The sequence below is a fragment of the Miscanthus floridulus genome, chromosome 2 (genome assembly GCF_019320115.1).
Source record: "Miscanthus floridulus cultivar M001 chromosome 2, ASM1932011v1, whole genome shotgun sequence".
In the NCBI taxonomy this organism is placed as follows: domain Eukaryota; kingdom Viridiplantae; phylum Streptophyta; class Magnoliopsida; order Poales; family Poaceae; genus Miscanthus; species Miscanthus floridulus.
In genome coordinates, this window is record NC_089581.1 from 161,708,925 (window position 1) to 161,729,715 (window position 20,791).

General features: G+C 48.0%; 3 protein-coding genes across 3 annotated transcripts; 2 read left to right on the forward strand and 1 right to left on the reverse strand.

Moving 5' to 3' along the window:
• Window positions 1-931: 931 nt before the first annotated feature.
• On the forward strand, window positions 932-9,300 carry LOC136535406 (uncharacterized). The gene is made up of 11 exons (XM_066527684.1): window positions 932-1,475; window positions 2,713-2,970; window positions 3,071-3,313; window positions 3,435-3,590; window positions 4,011-5,455; window positions 6,229-6,302; window positions 6,495-6,576; window positions 6,659-6,784; window positions 6,921-7,030; window positions 7,681-7,835; window positions 8,856-9,300. Exons 1-11 carry the CDS (start codon window positions 1,023-1,025, stop codon window positions 9,090-9,092), a joined length of 3,339 nt encoding a protein of 1,112 aa, XP_066383781.1. The 5' UTR covers window positions 932-1,022; the 3' UTR covers window positions 9,093-9,300.
• Window positions 9,301-9,427: 127 nt separating this feature from the next.
• LOC136535417 (G-type lectin S-receptor-like serine/threonine-protein kinase At2g19130) lies at window positions 9,428-11,914 on the reverse strand. The gene has a single exon (XM_066527687.1). The coding sequence runs from the start codon at window positions 11,911-11,913 to the stop codon at window positions 9,520-9,522; it is 2,394 nt and encodes a 797-aa protein (XP_066383784.1). The 5' UTR covers window position 11,914; the 3' UTR covers window positions 9,428-9,519.
• Window positions 11,915-19,182: 7,268 nt separating this feature from the next.
• On the forward strand, window positions 19,183-20,586 carry LOC136540381 (uncharacterized). The gene is made up of 2 exons (XM_066532381.1): window positions 19,183-19,422; window positions 19,650-20,586. The coding sequence occupies exons 1-2, from the start codon at window positions 19,232-19,234 to the stop codon at window positions 20,578-20,580; spliced, it is 1,122 nt and encodes a 373-aa protein (XP_066388478.1). The 5' UTR covers window positions 19,183-19,231; the 3' UTR covers window positions 20,581-20,586.
• Window positions 20,587-20,791: the final 205 nt, after the last annotated feature.

A 20,791-nucleotide genomic window follows, 5' to 3' on the forward strand; every position in this document is an offset into this window, starting at 1 on the left:
CAGCGATGTCTGCACCATCTGCGCCGATATTCTAGTAAGCATATCGTGCAAACACCGGTGCTGATTGCTGAAGACGCCACTTGGAGCGCTGTTGAATAGGAGGGAGCAAACGCCAAATCTTGACAGCACATGGTCACAGCCACAGGTGTCCGCGCCGTGTATTTCTATCACTGACACAGACTGTTAAAAGGAAACTTTCACCGGCATGCCCATAGTAGTCAAGCCAACGATGCTAGGAGTAGCCGAGTAGCCGAGTAGGAGGCCAGGCCAGGGCTAAGGGATCGGACGACGGCGCTAGCGCTCCGCGCTCCCCTGACGCCAGATCTCACGCGTCTGGTAGGTTTAGATCGATGTTAGGACTCAGTATTCGGTACGGTAGCATTTTTGTTTATATTTGATAATTATTGTTCAATTATGGTTTAAATAGGCTTAAAAGATTCGTCTCGTAATTTACAATCAAACTATGTAATTAGTTATTTTTTTATCTATATTTAATATTTTATATATATGTCCAAAAATTTGATGGAATGGAAAGAGAGTGAAAAAACTTGCAATCTAAATGAGGCCTAGTCTAGACCCAGAAAACGCTCCATGCCGCCAGCCACCACACTCCAAACTCCCGGCTCGCTCGCTGCAGGCCGCAACAAAAACGCCAACGCCTGACAGCCGAGCCGTAACCGCGCACGCACCTCAATGCCAGCGCCGGAAACTGCAAAAACACGGCCAAACCCACGCCGAGCCGTAACCGCGCACGCACAAGTCTCTGGAGAACGAAACCGCGAATCGCAAACCGCGGTTGCTTCGCACATCTGCGTCGCGTCGCCTTCCGTTCCCTCTCCAACATCACACCACAGTTAGCCCGCGTGTCCCCCAATCATACGTACCACCGCGACGGTGTCCGCTTGCATCCTCCCTCCCCCGCCTCCACCCTCCACCTCCTCTCCTCTCCCCCTCCCGCGCCCGGCCCGCCGCTCGCGGATGCGCCGGCGCGCTCCCACCCCCAAACCCTAGCCCCGATCCCGATGGGCACGCCCCGCGCGGGGTCCCCGGTCACCGGCGACCGCTACCTCGACCTGCTCGTCCGCTTCGTGGCGCGCAACGCGGGCGCGCTGCTCGACGGCACCGTCACCCTCCGCCTCCACCCCGTCGGGCTCCACTACGTCGCCTCCCGCCTCGAGGCGCTTCGGGAGCTCGAGGCCGTGGGTGCCGGCGCGCCAGTCGACTACCTCCGCGCCTACGTCGCGGACCTCGGCGACCACCGCGCGCTCGAGCAGCTCCGGCGGATCCTGCGACTCCTTACCTCGCTCAAGGTCGTCGCCCCGGGGCCCGGGCGCGACCCCGCGCCGCTCTCCCTCCTGCCCTTCGCGCGCCTGCGCGTGCTCGAGCTGCGGGGCTGCGACCTCTCCACCTCGGCCGCCAGGGGCCTTCTCGACCTCCGACACACCCTCGAGAAACTCGTCTGTTTCAATTCTACGGTGCGTTTCTGCTCTCCGCCGTGCAATTTCGTTTGGCATTCGGTTTTTGCGGCAATTCGCGCGGTGGTGACCACAGGCTGTACTTATGATCCTCAACTACCGTGAGCTATTTTGAACTGTCAAATTGTACCTACAGTTTGCTGTTCTGGTTCATGTACAGTTAGTATAGTGCCATGGATTTTAGCCTGTTTGCTTCAATACTATGGTTTTTAGACTGTTTGCTGGAATACTATGGTCACACTTTTGATGTATTCCTAGGATCTGATCGAATCCTGTTTAGTGTTTATTCAGCATGTTTCTGCCATTTCGTCAATCAATTTGATATTCGTGCTAAGATGCCTTCTAGTACTTATGTTTATTGTAGTTTCAGGTCATGCTTATGGGATTTAATGTAATGCTGTTTTAAGTCATCATCAAGCACCTTTACTCAATTCGAAATGAACGTAGTTCCTCAGCAGTTTCTCAGAGTTAAATAGATTTTAGCGTCTTACAGAGCTTCTCAAATCTCAAGTTCTTAGCACCTACAGTGCAGGGCTTTATTTGTATCAATGCTTGTGCTGCAGATACCATATATGCAACTGTAGCAACCATCCCTGCTGCGCTTGATATATTTATTCCATGGCCTAGCCCTAATTAATAAACTTTGGCATTAAAAAAGTGTTCATCCACGTGGCCTCTTGATGGATACAACACATTGTGATCTGTATAGCTGCATGCATCTTCTTGTACTCTCTTTTGCAAGTTATGAAGGAAAATTTGGCGGGCATTTACTATTCATCTGAATTTGAGAGTTCGAGATTTACAGTCCCCTTAAAAATTATCAAGGGAGCAATGCTTCCTGGATAGCACATAGCATCTCTTCCTCTAGCTTTTCTGTTTTTCCCTGTTCCATGTGGCTTGGGCAGGTATCAGATATCAGCCATTGTACATGGTGTTCTAATGTTCTTTATTGGCTGATGGAAATATGGAATGAAATTGAGCATGCATGTGGAAAACTCTAGTATTTAGTTGCAGCTTTGGTGGCTGTAACTTGATCGGGTTTTGTGATATTTATAGTATTTATAATGTATACAGTCAAATGTTCAGCAAGCACCAAACAATTCATCTAGCAAGAGTAGTAGCATTAATCATCTATTCATCAAGTACTTATTTGGATCCAGCCTTCATTTCTAAGCACTTCCATGTTATGTGAATATTTTGGCCAAACTCACATTAGTTGACTTTCATGCTACCACAGGATGCTCTTAGGCATGTCTTCGCAAGTAGAATCATGGATATCAAGGACTCTCCTGTATGGAGCAAACTTTCATTTGTCTCATGTGCATCTAATGGTGTAGTACTCATGGACGAATCGTTGCAATTGTTACCTGCAATTGAAACCTTGGATCTTAGTCGCAACAAGTTTGCAAAGGTGGACAATCTGCAGAAATGTACAAAGTTGCGAAATCTGGATCTTGGATTTAATCATTTGCGTTCGATTTCATCCTTGAGTGAGGTAAGCATTTCCTTTATAATCCTGAACATTGCGCTGCAGATTAGCTTATTGCGTTTACACTCATTTAGTGGTATCTACGGTTAAATGTGCTTTCTTGCAGGTTTCCAGTCGAATTGTAAAACTTGTTGTGAGAAATAACGCTTTAACTACAGTAAATGGGATTGAAAATCTCAAGTCACTCATGGGGCTTGATCTCTCCTACAATATCATCTCAAATTTCTCAGAATTGGAAATGCTTGGCACTCTATCTCTGTTGCAAAACCTCTGGTTGGAAGGCAACCCAATCTGCTGTGCCCGGTGGTATCGAGCACACGTGTTCAGTTTTTTTCGTAATCCAGAGAATGTAAGTATTTGACTTCAAAGTATTAACTCTTTTTGTTTCTTATATTTCCCCCATCATAATAGTTTGTTCCGCAGTACTGGAGTAAAGTGACAGCTCTGTTCCCTGGCTTTTTCTGGTTCAGTTGAAGCTAGATGATAAAGGCATGAACACACAAGAATACTGGGAAAAGCAAGTGCTGTTTGCATGCAGACAAAATCAACCTGCTGGTTATGGATTTTATTTTCCTGCAATTGATGATCATGAAAATGAAGATGAAGACATGTTAAATTTGAAGATGGTATGTATCTGTGGTTCCATTATACCAGCTGCACTAAATTGATACATTGCATGTAGCACCATATATCAAGATTCCTTGGTTGGAAATTTTTTGTGTTACTATTCTCCTTTAGTATAGGTGATTTGGCACAGATATTGTGGTGAATAGCAATTATGCATGTGTTTTGTTCCATTTGCACACTCTTTTTTAGTTTTCACATGCAACGCAGAAGGTCCTTTTCTTACTTTCATGAATTTGGTCTCTAGTTCATCCCAGATGTTGGTGGATGTGATCTTCATTTTTAGAAGTGCAAGATCTGCCTTACATGCCTTCTTTGCAAAAATGATACAGTGAACTAGCCTTGGACCTTGTATACACAGTCTAAGCATGCATGACTACTTTAGCGATTAAATGATATTGGTTCTCTTTTATTTACTGTAGAGAAGAATTTCCCGACTTGTGAGCATAGTGGAGGAAGAGAGAAATCTCTGTGATGAAGGTGTAGAGCAGCAGTCAACCCACTGTGATAGTGACAGTTCTAAGAAGGATGAAACTGCAGCTGTTGATCATGACATAAGAATTGCTTCCTTGATAAACACCGCTGAATTGCTGAAGAAAGAAAAGTCAAGTAATTGGCTTCGTGAATTTAAGGAGTGGATGGATGCCAATACAGAGAAAACAGAAGGCGACAACCTATCTGTTGACTTAACTAATGGCAATGGGAAGTATGTCAGACAAAAGAAAAAGCAGAAAGCAATCAAGGAGACTTCAAATAACATGTCAGATTTGGTACAAGTATCAGAAGGTGGCAGTAGCTCAAACCTTTTGGAATCAGATTCATCTTTCACGGATAATGCATTTTCTGGTTCGAATGGAGTCATCAAACAATCCTCAAATGAACTTAATTTTGACCAAGGTCATCTAAGGATGCACTTGAATTCTTTTCAACGACCTCCTCCCCTAGAGTTAGTAGCCACTTCACAAACTGACCCCTTTTCTGATTTGGAAAATGGCTCTAGAAATATGCTGGCAAATGGGACACCATCCAATACAATGAGCAAGTTAATAGAATCAAGTCCACCCCATACATATCCAAGTCCACAGTCACCTCCACAATACAAGGAGGACATTCTACATCGCAGACTTTTTCTGGAGGAAGAATTTTTGCAGATTTCAGGACATCTTCATTCTGTTGGTTCACTTGGTAGTGGTAGCAGCTACAGCGATGGTTCTTCGAGTGATTTTGGTTCATGCAATTCTGAAGATGATTGTGAAGAAATTCAGACAAAGATGGAGTTGTCTCGTAATGGCCAGATGGTTTTATTTCCTTTTATAAATGGTGATGATCATGAGGCAAAGAATAACTTAGAGCATTTTTCAAGGGAGAATACTTTGTCTGACCATTCAGAAGAAGGTGAGCCGAGTTGTTCAGATCCCAGAGAGTTTGATATTGAGGAGTTCCATGACAGTAACCAGAGAAATGGTCATCTAGGTCATTATTTAGGCCATTTAATTGGACAAAAAGGCAAGGAGAAGTTTAAGTGGAGGGTATTTCCTTTCAAGAATCATAATGGTACCAAACTAGAAATTCCAAAAATGAATGGCGATCAGGTGGCTGAGCATGTTTTAGTTGAAGGAAATGGCCAGTTGACATGCAAACCAAGCAAAAGTACTCACAAGGAAGACTCTAAAAGTCATTCTTCTAATATCCTGCATAAGAACAATTCATCTGTTAGCACAAATATAATTCCTCATGACACAGGCGAACACAAGACTCTTGAGGATTTCTTCAACATGGAAATAGCAAACAAGGATGGGTCTGAAACATGTGAACAAGTAGCTTGTTGTGCATACATGTTTCAGGATTCAAGTGGTTTAGTTCAAAGGTGAGTTGTTTTCTCTGTGTTCTCCATTCCTGAAAATGTTATAAGAGAGCACACCATATGAATTGGAATGTGCCATATTGATGAACTGATTTTGCATTGTCTAATAAATTGGAATGCACCATATGAATGAGCTAAATGAAAAATTGTATTTTGTTGGGCTACAAGATTTGAGAATAATGTTTTGTAGAACTTCTGTGAATACTATGAGTACTATGTAGAGTAGTATCTTTCTGTAAGTTTAAAGGTTAAGGACTTAATACTCGGAAGAAAAAAAATGAAGAGAAAAAGAAGGTTTAGGGCTTGAGTACAACATGTCGGATGAATGTAGTCACCCCTTTTTCTGCCAGAGCTAGTTTTAATCCAAAGGAATACACCTCTGCCGCACTTTGTGAATTGCATTTCTTTATCTTCAAATTTGCAGATTAGTTAAAGAAGAAATGTGCTTGTTGTGGACTTGTTGTATAGGGTAGTTGGTGCTACCCTTTATATATGCACCATTTACATATGTGCTTTACCAATTCTATTGCATGGTAACAGGCATGCAGCTGTTTCCATTCGTCAATGCATCAAGCAGTTACCAATAGCATCTCGATTGAAACCAAAATAGCCACCTTCAAACTAACCAGATGTTTGCTGTATTTATTGTAAGCCACATTGCTTAAATGACACTTTAAGTCTGAAGAAACTGAAATTTCCTGGACGTGCAGTAAGTATGGATTCACATTATAGTTTATACCATCTGTACTTGACAGTTTTTCTTTTCCCTTCTGTAGAGAGGTAGCCTTGCTGCGAAGTTCTCAAAACAAATTGTATGTTCTACTACTTGATATGGTTTTTGATGGACAAGGTATAGCTACTTAATTTCCTACATATTGTTTAGATTCACCATCTGAATTATGTTTCTAGTTTCCTTGTTTTTATTTGATAACTGTGACAGGTCATTTACACAATCATTTGCTTGATAGAAGCTTTTATTACCCATATTTCTATTTGGACCTTTGTTATTGCCGTAATTTCTAATGTATTGATTAATTTACAGAAACCATGCCAAGAGTTTTGGGCAGCTATAGTCTGGGAAGTCTAGAAAAAGTTTCAATTGGGCTGGGACTACAGGCACTGAGGTGTGTTAGCATATCAATCGTTATTCATCAACAGTGGTGGCTTAGTTTACCTGGGGCTTACTTTTATTTTTCAATGTGACAGAGTACACATGTCAGATGATACAACTTATCTATTCTTCACAAGGACTTCCAAGGAAGCACAAGATGTACTTTGGCTCTTGAGTGTAACCAACTTCCCCAAATTAAACCACAAGATACAATTTCAAAGGTATAGTCTTGGTAGTTTCTACAATCATCACAAACTAATAATCTTCTTTTTGAGCCAAATGAAGAATGCTTATCTTGTTTTTTAAAGCTTATATTCCATGTCTCTTATTATGCTTATTGTGCAATTTAAATGGCAGTTGGGAGAACATCCAAGTTAAATTGTTCGAGAAATGTATTATACGCAGAACTGCAAATATGGGAATATTTCTCTACTCTATGTTGATGTTCTGGAGGAATGACGCTGAAGGTACCATTGTCTTGCAATCTGGGTGATGAAACGTCCCTATATTTTATTCATGGAACACATCAGAATTACCTTTCCATTCTTTGAAGTCTGCATTTGTAACTAAATTGGAATTACTTGTTTGCTGCAAGCATTGGTCGGGGTCTTCTTCAGTTTATTTCTTTGGCCTTATATTAACTTTGGGCCCAATGTTAAGTCATCTCAAATAAGTCATTGTTCGTTACAGCAACAACAATATATCCTTTTAGTCCCAAGAAAGTTGGGGTACGCTAGAGTTGAAACCCAATATGATTCACCAGCAAAAAGGGAAAAGAAAGAGAAATATATACAAGGCATCAATAACGATATTATTGGGGGATCTAAAGCTTGTTCATGGTTTAGGCACGTGAATAGCTGCTTTCCTTGTACTCCTATCCAAGGGCAATTATTTGTGTATATAATTGTTCGTTAAATCTTAGTAGATTTAGTCAATCAAGTAGATATGTCTACTGTATACTTGTATATGGGTGCAATCATGTGAACTTTCCGTGCAAACTCCTGGCTGTCGCATGTCCCAAATATTCACTCTTAACTCCAATTGATCATTTCCTACCTTATATTCTTGATTACTCTTACAAGTTGCTGAAACATTATTGGTCAATTTTCTTCTGCAGAAGACTTCCTTTGTATTAGATCCATCTTTGTCATTGAAGGCTCCGTATTGGTGTGCATTGAGGACCTAGATCAGTTTGGTGGTATCCCTTATGATTCAAATCCCCCATACTTTTCTCTTGATGCATCTTGTTCTATTAGCAATATCCGAGAAGTGGTAAGTAGCAATTTGTTTTTTGCAATTCCAAATTCTCTGGTCCACTACATGATAATTTGCAACATTGTTATTTTCATATACCCTTTCTTAACTCCGTCAATTAAAATCATATATGTTGTTTAATATCTAATATGCACACCATCTTCTGTTTAGCAGAAATGACTTTTCTAAGACAGTCGCTAAACTAGAACAATCTCTTATGGTTCCAGTTCTGTCTTGATTAACTTTGTACTTAGGAATGATAGCTTTCTGACTTTCTCGCTATTATGTACTGTGTTTTGAAAAGAATGTAACTTTTCGCCATAGATTGCTACTCAAATTATCAACTATTACAAGGGTCTTGTATTGCTGCTCTTACCTGCCCAATCACTATCGAAATTGAAGGGGGGAAACTACAGAATATTTTAGTCCATTGTAGCTCATAAGCTGGTGGGCATGAAGTCATTCAAGCAAGCTCATTGATAATTGCCTGTAATATGTGAAAATTATCCTCTCAAAAAATATATGAAAATTATGGTAAACTTGTCAAACAGATGCAAATATGCAATCAGGACGGCCATATGGTTAGAAGGAAAAAACAAAGAAAAAAAAAGGTGTTTCTGGGGACATCATAGAGACGAATCATGTTTTGGGGGATAGGCGCAATGTCACTTCTATTGAATGAAAGCAACTGTATATTTTTTTTGCATTTTGCTCAGAAAAAAAGAAATAACTTGTTCGGGAAGAACATAGATGACAAAGTTAGGTGTCATGGAGCTGATAGTGGCAAGCATAGATTTTATATCCAACACGGTTAGTGGATCTTCTGTTACAATAGAGGTCAAGGAATAACATGGTTTTTTGCTAGCTGTTGCCTACTACCTTAATGAGTTTATCTTGAAATCTTATAGTTCTGATGTTAGCCCTTGTCATATTCATGGCATGGGCAAAGGGTGCTTGTGCTTCTTGTTTTGTTTATTGCCCCACAAATTGTGCGAGGTCATTGAAAAAGCTGATATTGTTTACAATGTGTACCTTCAGGTCATGGATCAGCGCAACGACAAATGTTTGACATTGATTTTGGATAGTCGTAGGCAAGGAGAGTTTGACGATAGCATCCAAAATCCTCAAAACAAGCAGTCTGATGAAATCGGCACAGTACATACATGGAAACTTAAGTGGTTCTCTGAAGAAGCATCTCTGAAGTTTATTTCTGTACTTAAGGCTCTATACTCGACAGCAGCAGCTTCGTCTTTACCTGTAAAGTGTATATCCTGATAATGTCGGTTATTATAGTTCTACAGTGATTTCATTCATTCTTTTGGGGTTTGTATATGTAGCTGTTAATCTGTACAGTTTGATAGTTAGGTTCTAGGTTTGTGTTTCCTGTATTCTTTGTAGTTATTTATTAGATGGTTTTCCCAGCCTGAAGTTGTACAGAACAGAGCGAGTAGGAGTGTAAATGAATGGGGTTGCAGTTTTGGCAGCGGGCGGAAAGTTTGTTCAGAACCTCTTGCGGTGGGTATTGTCGCAACGATGGTTTGATCAGGAATTCACGGAACAGACTGCGAAGAAACACAGTTTGGCAGCTACGCTTAACAGGCCATAGGATAGGACTGGTACTACCCATGATGAACAATGGGACTCACATGCTGAAACTACAATTACCTGTCGGATCTACTTAGTACCTTCACACTTCTACTCGTTACACTTCTGTGTCTAATTTGCTACCGTTATTCATCATCGCCAGCATGTGAAGCCGTGACGGGATCGGCGGCAGCCCAACATCAGCAACACCTTCCAGCTGCTGCACGACGAGTCCCATAGTCGGCCGGTCGCCTTCTTCATCCTGGATGCACCAGCACGCTACCTTGCAGACCCTCTCAAGCTCCTTCACGTTGGCATCACCGGCGATCTTCTCGTCTAGCAGGCCGACCAAGTCACCCGCGTGCAACCTGACGGCGGCGTGCACTGGGAAGTACACAGCGGAGATGGGCCCCGCCTCCGAGGAGCCGTTGTTCCGGCAGCCCGAGACGAGCTCGAACAAGAGCAGGCCGAAGCTGTACACGTCGGCCTTGGCGGTGACCGGCGCGCCAGCGAGCCACTCTGGCGCGAGATAACCTATCGTTCCCCGCATGGTGGTCAGAACGCGGCTGAAGTCGTGGCCGACAAGCTTGGCCATGCCGAAGTCCGCGAGCTTCGCGCCCAGCTCCTCATCAAGGAGGATGTTCTCCGGCTTGATGTCGCAGTGTATGATGCACTCCCGGCACTTCTCGTGCAAGTAAGACAGCCCCCTGGCCACGCCAACTGCGATGCCAAACCTCTGGCTCCAGCTCAAGACCTTGGAGCTCGAGCTGTTCTTGAACAGGTACGCGTCCAGCGAGCCGTTGGGCATGTAATCGTATACGAGCGCCTTCTTGTTCCCCTCGGAGCAGAAGCCGCGGAGGCGGACGAGGTTGATGTGGTGGATCATGCCGAGGGTGACGACCTCGGCGCGGAACTGCTTCTCGCCCTGCCGCAAGCCGTCGAGCCTCTTGACGGCCACGGGCGTCGTGTCGGGCAGAGTCCCCTTGTACACCGAGCCGAAGCTGCCGCTGCCGAGCTTCTCCGTGAAATCCCGCGTCGCCGCTTTCACGGCCTGGTAGTCGAACAGCAGCAGCGAGCCCTGCACCGCCGTCACCTTGCCCTTCCCCCGCCGCTTCCGCAAAACCACCGCCACTGCGACAACGATTATGAGGCCCGCCAGGAGTAGGACCACGCCAGACACTGAGCTGCAAAGGATCACCATTGACTTCCTCCAAGAATGATGCGCCGCAGGCGGTGGCACCTCCGAGGCTGCGACACGGACGTGAAGAACAACAGACCCCGCGATGCCTTGATCGCCAGGGAGTGTCTTCAGGTTGACGAGCTCGCCGTTCCACACCAAGCACCTCGCTGCGTCGTAGGCGTAGGCAGTGCAGGAGCAGTCTCTTAGGCAGGAGAGAGCACACGTCTTGTCGCTCCGGGCTCTGGCCGTCTCTGCCGAGCCGCCCGGAAGCTCCACGGCGTACGGCAGCTTGAGGAAGCCGTCGTTGGGACAATCCAGTTTGGTCCGCCTCACGCACCCTGCGGCCGTGTTCCCCAGCTTCCACTCCCCCCGTGACCGCGGCGCGAAGGCCGCGGGACACTCGCACATGGCGCTGGAGGTGTTGCTGCACACACCGAAGGGCCCGCAGGAACCGTAGACGTCGCACCCGTCGTGGGGCTCGGTGCAGAAGAGGATCCACTTCCCTGCCTCCGGGCTCCACTGCCGCCGCTGCATCTGCCCGTTCACTTCCAGCACGAAGTTGCCGATGCCCGGTACCCGGTTCTTGTAGCTGAAGAAGTTCACGCTGGCGTTGGGTGCGTACGGGACGCCGTCGAAGTAGCCCGACCGCATCTCCGGCACGTTCTCGAAGACCTCGCCGTCCCACACGCCGGTCGTCCAGTACTGGTGCGTGCCGCCGGCGAGCAGATCAAACTTGGCCTGCCCGCGCGGGTCGATCTCCATGGAGAAGGCGCCGGGCGCCGGGTTCTCCGAGTCGGTCCACGACGTGAGGAAGCTGTGCACGCCGCGGGCCCTGTCGTAGCCGAGCCGAGCCCCGGGGAGCCACGTGTCCGTGGGGTGGTCGAAGCTCTGCCACGCCACGGACGCCGACGCCGTCGCCGTCGCGTTGCTCCGCACCACGAGGTTGCCGTCATCCTGGAGCGTGGCGACGGTGGTGCGCGGCGGCGACGGGGAGGACGCGTTGGACGACCACAGCAGGGTGTTCGATGGCGTCGCGCGGAGGAGGAGCTCGCCGCGGTCGCTCAGAGTGAAGCGAGACGCCGACGGGTCAAGGATCGGGCGGTCCCGGTTCGCCACCCACACGACCGTTTGCTTGGAGACCTTCTTGAACCAGATGCCGATGTAGTGCTTCTTGGACTTGCCCGGGGAGAAGAGGCCGAGCTCGAAGTTGCCGCCCTTGGAGACCAGCGTCTGGTTCCATGGGAGAGACTGGCCCAAGGTGAGCGTGTCCGTCGTTGCTCCGCTTATTTGGAGGTCCACGCTGGAGAAGAGCAGGAAAACGAGGATGAGCATGGTGGCTTGCATTAGCTCCTACTTCTTGAGCTAAGGATTGTTGGTCTTCGTTTGTTGTTTCAGATACAAGAAAAGGATCAGGCCGAGGCAATTATATACTGCGTCGCGCCACGCGTGTCCGTGCGGCCATTCAAAATAATTGTTTTTGTCTGTCCGTAGGACCCTTCGATTCCGTCACTTGGGATGTTGATGAAACTTGAGACGAAATCACGGGCCGGAACATAGAAAATCGTCATTCAAAATTCAAACTGCCTCCCACTATTTTGTAAGAGTTAAATGCATCAGAGGCCCTCGAACTTATAAGCATGTGTCATATAGGTCTATAAACTTGAAAAATGCATTTTTAGGACCATAAACTTGTTAAATGGTACACCGTAGGCCCATGCCAGCCATGTGGCATTTTTTGGCTGACGTGCCATGTTCGAGTGGCATGTTTTTTTCTCTTAAAAATAGGCACCCCGCACCTCTCTCACCTCCCATGGCCCTGCGTACGCTCGTCGGTCTCATCTGGTGGCTCGTCCGGTGGCTCGGCGCGCTCCTTCTCTGGCGGTGTCGGGCGTCTGCTCTAGTGGCTCGGCGCGCTACTCCTCGATCCGGCGTCGTCGGACTTATGCTCCAGCGGCTCAGTGCGCTCCTCCTCCGTCGTCGTCATCGTCGTCTACATGGCGTCCAGTAGATGGACTCTGGTTTGGCGTCCTACGGCGGCTGCCCATCATATCTTCCCTGGAAGACTCCCGTGGCTGCGGTGGCACGGTGCTCCTGAAATCTTGCAGCGCATCCTCTCCGTGCAGCTAGAGCGTTGTTGGAAAACTGAGGGTTTTCAGCAGGTGGGGTACGGAAGGCCTTCGCCCGGGCGGGTGCTCTGGGCGAAAGTATGTAAAATGAAAGGTGGGCCCAAGCTCACTTAGGGTCTCATTAATGTATTCACCAACCTCCTTTATATAGTGTCGGTGTTTCGGACCGGGGATCCTCAACCAACTAGTGAATTTATCCTGCGTGTTCCCGATTCCGGATGGTGATGCAAAGAGACACAAGGTTTATACTGGTTCGGGCAATTCAGGCCCTACGTCCAGTCTGGGAGATGGGTCTTGTATTCCTTGCACCGAAATGCTTGTTGTAGGGGGTTACAAGCTAGGTGAGAGAGGGAGCTAGTCCCAGATCTCGGCGGGGAGTGATGCGGGCTGCTTGAGATGTTTCTCTCAAGCGGCAAGGTAGTGCGCGTGTTACAGAGTGTTGTTCCTCGTGAGAACCTCTCCCCCCAGAAATAGCCCAAGTCCTTTCCTTTTATAGTTTGAAGGGAGGACAAGGACAGTACATGTGCTAACTATACGGCGTCATGCGAACAGAGGCGGCGTGTCCGAGCCCTGTAGCCTGTTCCTGTGGCGGCGTAGTCGGCGGAGTGGTCCGTCCTTGGAGCACTGGGGCGGCGTGCTGGTCACATCCGATCCTGTGCGTCATGGGAGCTCTAGGGCTGCCTCGGAGTGGGTGCGGCGGTCAGCGTGCGAGTCGCTGTGGACTGACTGTGCGCGAGGCCAAGGCTCGGTCGGCGCCGAGGCTGCACCGCAGTGGGGGGTCTCGGCAGACACGAAGCCCGAGATAGCCGAGACCCTGGTGCATAGTGCCGAGGCCCGGAGAGAGCGGTTGATCTGGTGTGCTGACTCGGAGGCGGTGATGACCCGGGCCAGGCTGTCCATGTCTTGTTGTTTTCGAGGCGGGGATCGCGGGGCACAGCGTAGTGCGGGCGCTGATCGTGGGCACAGCGTCAGGATACAGTGATCGGTAATCCCCGTCGTGCCCTGTCTCAGATGGTATGGCGCCGATGCGACTTCACGTCCCGTCGGCCATTCCGCGATGTCGAGCCGTCGTCCGGCTGAGATTGCGGGAGTGGTTGACATATTAATGGGACATGACGTGCTGTCGGGAAGATCGGTCGAGGCGGGGGCGATGGGCTATGGACAAGCCGGCCTCGAGCGATACGGAGAATGAGGCCTCGCGCGAGACGGAAATTGGACTCCTTGCCGAGGCCTTCCGTGAGAGGCCTCGCGCGAGGCGGAAATTGCGTCAGGATGCTGAGACCTCCCGTGAGAGGCCTGAGGCGATGCGGAGAGCCGGGTGGGCTCGGTCGGGGCTGGTTATGAGCCCATGGCTTACCCTCTAACTTTGCCGTTGATGGGATTTTAGTGCCTCTTTTGGTGTACGCTCGGGGTACCCCGTTTTATGGTACCCGACACATAGCATCCGGATTCCTCTTTTATAGGGCACTGTTCGCTACTACTTCACGGTATAAATTTGCCCTTTGACGGCTAAGGTACATTCTTAGAATATCCTTACACCAGTACAAATCTTCAGGGGCACCCCGGGTCTTATCCACCTACACCGCCTTTGCTTCTTGGGCTTTAGCCTCAGGCCCATGGGAGGCCCGTCTCCGATCTTGGGCCACGGTGCTGTGAGGACCCCCTTTCTCTCGGGCGAAGACAGCATAGCCTTCACCCGAGCCGCTGGAGCCCCGCCTTCGCTCCTGAGTCTTCGCCTGTGGACTCCTTTGGACATCTTTCAGGGTCGTGCTCGGGCCTCCGTCCTAGCGACGGCCAGTGGCGGAGGCCTTCCTGCTGCTGGCAGAGGCCTCCTAGGTTTCTTCCCAAAACGTGCGCGGCCTCCGTCCGAATCGTTGGGGTATTCGCTCCATCGCAGACCCCACGCGAAGGCTTCGCCTAACATCCTTGTAAAACACTTACACAAATGTTCCAATGGTATTAGCTTATGTTTGCACTAGCCTCTGCTACTCGTGTATTGGTGTTCCAACAGTTCCCCTCTTGAGGGTGCGGTCCGATGTGAACGGGCTGTGAGCCTCAAGCGTGACACTGATACCGGGTGGTGGAGGCTTGCCCCTTTCCCCCCTGGGTCACCCGTATCGAACCGTTGGAGGGGTGACGTGTCGCTGTTTGACTTGTTGCGGTGGCTCGGTGCCCGATGCGCTTGCGAATAGTCACGACCATTGGTGTTTGGAATTCGAAGCGTCCCCCTGTGGCCTATATAAAGGGTGGTGCCGTACAAGCCATCGCTTTCTCTTCTGTAGCTTTCCAAGCCCCTCCTGTGCTACTCACCACCCTCGGGGGAAAAATGGTGGTGTCACCGGACAACACCTAGTGGTGCACCGCCCTGATCATGGTGGTGTACACCGTCACGTCCGGTGACAGCCCTTCTGCTACTGCTCAAAATCAAGTCCAGGTGGGCACCGACCTAGGGGTGGTGGTGCCACCAGACAAGGTACGGCGGTGCCAGCTTCAACCCCTGCTCTCGGCCTCGACCAGCCGGTCACGCCACTAGGGTGACGGTGCACTGGACAGGGGGGTGGCAGTGCCCCTAGGGCAGCACCCCAAGCCCGGTTTCGCCTCCTTTCTTCACCTTTCGATTTTCTCCTTTGCAAATGTGCTAACACCATCAAGTGATCACCACCTTGTGCTCGTGTGTTAGCTTTTCACAATCATTTTTTTCAAAGGATTAGCACTCTTTTCTCAACGCCACTCGATCCTAACACGTATGCAAAGATAGATCGCTTAAGTGACACTAGATGACCGCTATGCAAACAAGTTTGTTCCTCTTAATAGTACGGTCATCTATTCTAAACCCGGTCATGCACTTCTCTACACAACCTTTGACCGGTGAAATAAAATGCTCTACAAATATACATTTGCCTTACGCATTCCATTCCATCTCCATCGTTGATATAACACATGCACCAACCAATCACCAAATGAAATGATCCATTTCATATCATCACGTGATTGTATTGGTTCATCAATCTTGACCTCACTTGCTTTTCAGTGTTGCCTTCGTCCATCGGTGCCAAGTCTTGCTAAAGCTTCACCGCCACGCGGTCCATCGCTCCAAAGCCTCCAAATTGACCTTCACGCTTGCAACCGGTCCATCAAGTCAAGTCTTATTTTGATCTTCTCCACCTTACTCACATAACTCAATGTCATGTCTCATATGCAATGAGCTCATTCATCACATGTGTGAGCCTTGTAACAAATCTAAGCTATTTCACCTCCATGGCATGTATTGCTCACACACATGTACATATGGACTAATCACCTGTGTATCTCACATTTAAACACTTTGGCCCCGTTCGTTTCGCTGAAAAAGCAAGCCAAAACACTGTTCCGGCTGATTTGTTGTGAGAGAAAACACTGTTCCGACTGAAAAAATAAGATGAAAAAGACGGATTATAAGAGAAGCGAATAGGGCCATTAGTTCATCTTGGTTATCACTCAATTACCAAAACCAATCAAGAACCATTCTGCTCCTACCGACGGCCAGTGGGGGAGGCCTTCCTGCTGCTAGCGGAGGCCTCCTGAGTTTCTTCCAGAAACATGCGCGGCCTCCGCCCGAATCGCTGGGGTCTTAGCTCCATCGCAGACCCCACGCGAAGGCTTCGCCTAGCATCCCTGCAAAACACTTACACAAATATTCTAATGGTATTAGCTTATGTTTACATTAGCCTCCGCTACTCGTGTATTGGTGTTCCACCAAGTGTGTCGGCGAGGCATGGTGGAGCTGCTGCGCTGTAGCCGTTTACGCACGCATGCGCATGCTCATGCCCGGCAGCTGCTGGTCGTCTCCGGTGATCTGCACCGATCTGCTAAACGTCTTCCGTGGATAGATTCCATGGCGGCCTCCTCCGTGCGCGGCCGAAACCAGCTAGTAGCTTAAGTCAGTACGCACGCACAGGCTTGCCTCTTCCCATGCATGCACGTGCGCTGACAAGTAATTGCTTGTTTGCTTTGTTCTCTTTCATATGTATAAACAACACACGCAAATACTAGTGTACGCGTATAAACATAGGATTTTGAATTCACAAAGGCGCACGTACGTATACCGTGCAGCCGTGCCTCGAGCTCATGTACATATCTCAACACAGCTAATAGGCAACCATGTACTCCGTATGTGGCAAAGCCTGCAACAATGGGGGTTGCACGCGTGCCCAGCACGAGGCGGTGGCGGCGGCTAGGCTAGCAGCCGCGCCCGTTAGGCCATCAATCCTGCATGCGCTAGGCTGACACCGGTGCCCATGCGCCCGACCGGCGACGTCCGTGCGTCAGGCAGCAGTGGTTGGCTGCGTGCGCCGGGCCGGCCACGCCTCGGCCCTGCGTGCACGCACAAGGCCTCCGTGCCAGAGAGACATCACATGGAGCGGCCTCTAGCGCGGACGCTAGGAGCATGGTGGCCATGGCGCGTGGAGGAGGGATTAGCACGGGGGCTGCGACGACACGAGCGTGGCCGACAAGAGTGGAGGCGGGAGCGCGTGCGGTGCGGACTGCGGAGGAGACATGGGAGGTGAGAGAGATGCTACGGGGTGGCTATTTTTAAGAGAAAAATAAAACTGAGGGGTTAAATGAAAAGTATATGTCACTTTAACATGCCACATCAGCTAAAAAATGTCACGTGGATGGCATGGGTCTGCGGTGTACCACTTAACAAATTTAGAGGTATAGAAATGCATTTTTCAAGTTCACGGACCTATGTAACACAGGCTTCCAAGTTCCAGGGCTCCTGGTGCATTTAACTCATTTTGTATTTAGTCATCAACTCATCGTAGAGTTCTCATACAGGCTACTAGTATATACTTTGACAAACATTATTTATCAAGGAGAGTACAATATGCATGCTTGTTCAATGATACTCCATCCGTTCTAAATTATAAGTCGTTTTAACTATTTTGGTTCATCCATTTTGCTAGCTACTGAGTGTAAGTGACTTCCGTCGAGTAACACTGTTTCTTTCACGCTTTATGGCACGACGGAGCCATAGGCTGCAAATAGGCCCGTTCGGCTGGCTGAATCTTGGCTGAAAAACACCATTCTGGCTAAATTATTATGAGAGAAAAACATTGTTCTAGCTAAAAAAATAAGCTGAATAGTGTCGTTTTCTAGGTAAGCCGAATGGGCCGATATGGTTTGGTAGCTTTATAGTCGGCCAAAAAGAACAGCGTCCATCTGTAGTACGTGCTGTGTGTATGATCCCTCCCGTCTCTTTCATTGCCCGGCCATCGCCTTTGACCATTTCTCTTCATAAGTAAGTGTATGCAAGAAGAAATCGCCACTTTATAGTTATTATTACAGTTGGTTACATGTCGCTATGAAATGAACATATCTGTTGAGTGTCCGATGGATCGGATCAAGAGTTTCTCCGTTACGCATCCAGGCGCCTTCGGTGTTATCCGACTCTCTGCACCGGATATTTTTCTTCATCACGCGTTATGTCGTCGATCCCGCTTAATCAATGTATGTAACAGCAACAAAGACTCTGGCCGATGGAAAGACGTGAGCGACCGGTAGATAGTCCGGCACGTCGTTGGACGATGGTGATGATGAGGTCCATCCACAGTTTCACTCTTTTTCTTAAAAAAAAAAGGTCAGGTGCCACATACGGCAGGCCTCGCAACAGCTTAGGAGACTTAAAAAATTAAGAATAGAATGACTTAACATGCTATAGCATAGAAAAGCATAAGCATACACACATAAATCATTAAAAAATGAAATTAGCTCTTAGAGCTACTTAATTATATTCTTCTCTTATTTTTTTATTGAATAAAATATTCCATAAACTAGCTATTTTTAGCACCGTCAGAGCTACCTTGCACTCGGCGCGCTCGACACAAGTCATTGGCTGGCAAGAGCCAAGTTGCTCTGCCACTAATCAGCCGAGCAAAGAGATAGAGTACGGACGTGTTCGGATGCTTGCACCGGGCGAGCATGCATGCGACGCATGTAAAATATCAGAGAAGGATGTTTGGTGTCCAGCAGTTCCACCCGTGCAACCACTCATGCGGCCGTTTCCACCATCGCTCGTGGGGCTATATATCCTTCTCAATGCAGGACACGAGGAGTAGCGTCTCATGCTACCAAGTTATATTCACTCATAGAGCGTACCAAATAGGATTTTAGCATCTTTTACACCCGTTCATATAATTTTACAAAACATCTTTTTTATTCTAATAAATTACAGTTTCAGTCAGTCCTGTTCGGCTTACCCCATATTCGGTTTGTTCGGCTTGTTTTTTCAGCCGGAATAGTATTTTTCTCTTACAACAATTCAATTAGAACAGTGTTTTTTAGCCAGTTTGAGCCAAGATTCAGCAAGCCGAACGGGGCCACTTCAGCCAAGATTCAACCAGTTTTATGCCGCGAGGTACTCTCCTTATATACAGAATATATGATGCAACCACCATCCGGCAACCGATCACAGCCTGCTTCGCTCCCTCGAATGCAAAAAGGATTTTGCGCTTCCGTGTCCACACGGGCACCAGTAGTGCAGCATGCATGGATCGAACCGAACGTTAGAATCAACCCAGCTTGGCCTACCGCAGCAAGGATCAAGACGTATCCAGCCCCAGGCAAATCACATCCTTCAGCGAGCTTGGAAAAGTAAAGAGCTGCCACCCATCATTAAGGCCTTCACCTGGCGCCTAATAAGACGATCCCTCGCCACTGCTGAAAGAGCAACAAGGTATTCCACTCGTATTGACAAACATTGTGCCTCCAGTGGTGCGGTGGAAGATGATGCCCACCTCTTCTTCCACTGCCACCTACCTAGAGCAGTTTGGTTCTCCAATGAATTCTCCCTCAAGAAACTGATGGGGTGCAGTTAACTCTACAGGCTTTTATTTCTGACTCCACCTCTACCACCTTACTAAACAAGATACTAATCGCTATGTGGTACTTGTGGAAAGCCAGGAATGACAATCGATTCCAGATAAAGATCTGGACTCCTTGGCAGGTTCATCAGGCGGTGGCGGCGCACACTACCGGCTACACCAAGTGCCAGCATCTCCAGGACCGGTGGACAGGGACCAGCGCAATCCAACTGCAACCCCTGCCGGCTGCCGCTTGCCAATCTGTATCATTGGAAACCATCACAACTTCAGCAGGTATGCCTCTCTCAAACGCAGGTACAAGTCAAGCAGGCAACCACAGCCAGCATCATAACGACACTCAGATGGACTCCACCCAACAGCAAACGCAGTTGACCGACACACTGCAAGGTATGCCTTTTCCAACTGCAGGAACCACAAACCAGATGAACAGATACATGATCCGGGTGCCGGCTCTGATTGAAGGAGTCAGATGCTATACCGATGCCTCCTTGATGCCTGATCAACCATCCCTGCCACCCAGAATAGCAGGACTTGGGATATTTTTGGTCAACCCACAGGTACAACCAACGCAGACTATCTACATCAAAGCACAGGTCTCAGGTGTTCACTCCGTCCTCATGGCGAAGGCTGCAGCTCTGGCCCTTGCAGCAACCCTCAACGACCGACTCAACTTCAACAACACCACCTTCCTATCTGATTGTCAGCAGCTTGTTCACTTTCTAAATGCAGCAGACCAGAATCATCCTCCAGACTGGAGGATCAAATCTTACACCCAGTTGTTCAGGAACACCGCCTACCCACGTCATGCAAAGATCTACAAAATCAATAGGAACCTAAATACTACAGCTCATGCTTTAGCTAGACAGGCATTCTCTGCCTCAGTTCCGATTGTTTCATCTATTGAGCCTGTGTGCTCTTATATGAGACATGCTACTCATTGCCCACTCTTGGATGCACTGACTGATGTAAACTTACAGTCTGTTACAGTGATTGCAGCTTATTGCTGCTGAAATGAAATCGTTTGTTGTAAAAAAAAACTAGCTTGGCTAACGGCCTTAAATGTATGTGATGCTGATGCGACATGACAGCCCGAGAAAAAGGCTGGAACAATCTTACAATGGGTGATTGCTGGTGGTTGGCAGTTGCACATCACGGTGAGTAATATATGATGAGCAACATTGTTCTACTCGCTGTCGCTGATACTCAAAACATCACGGCAGC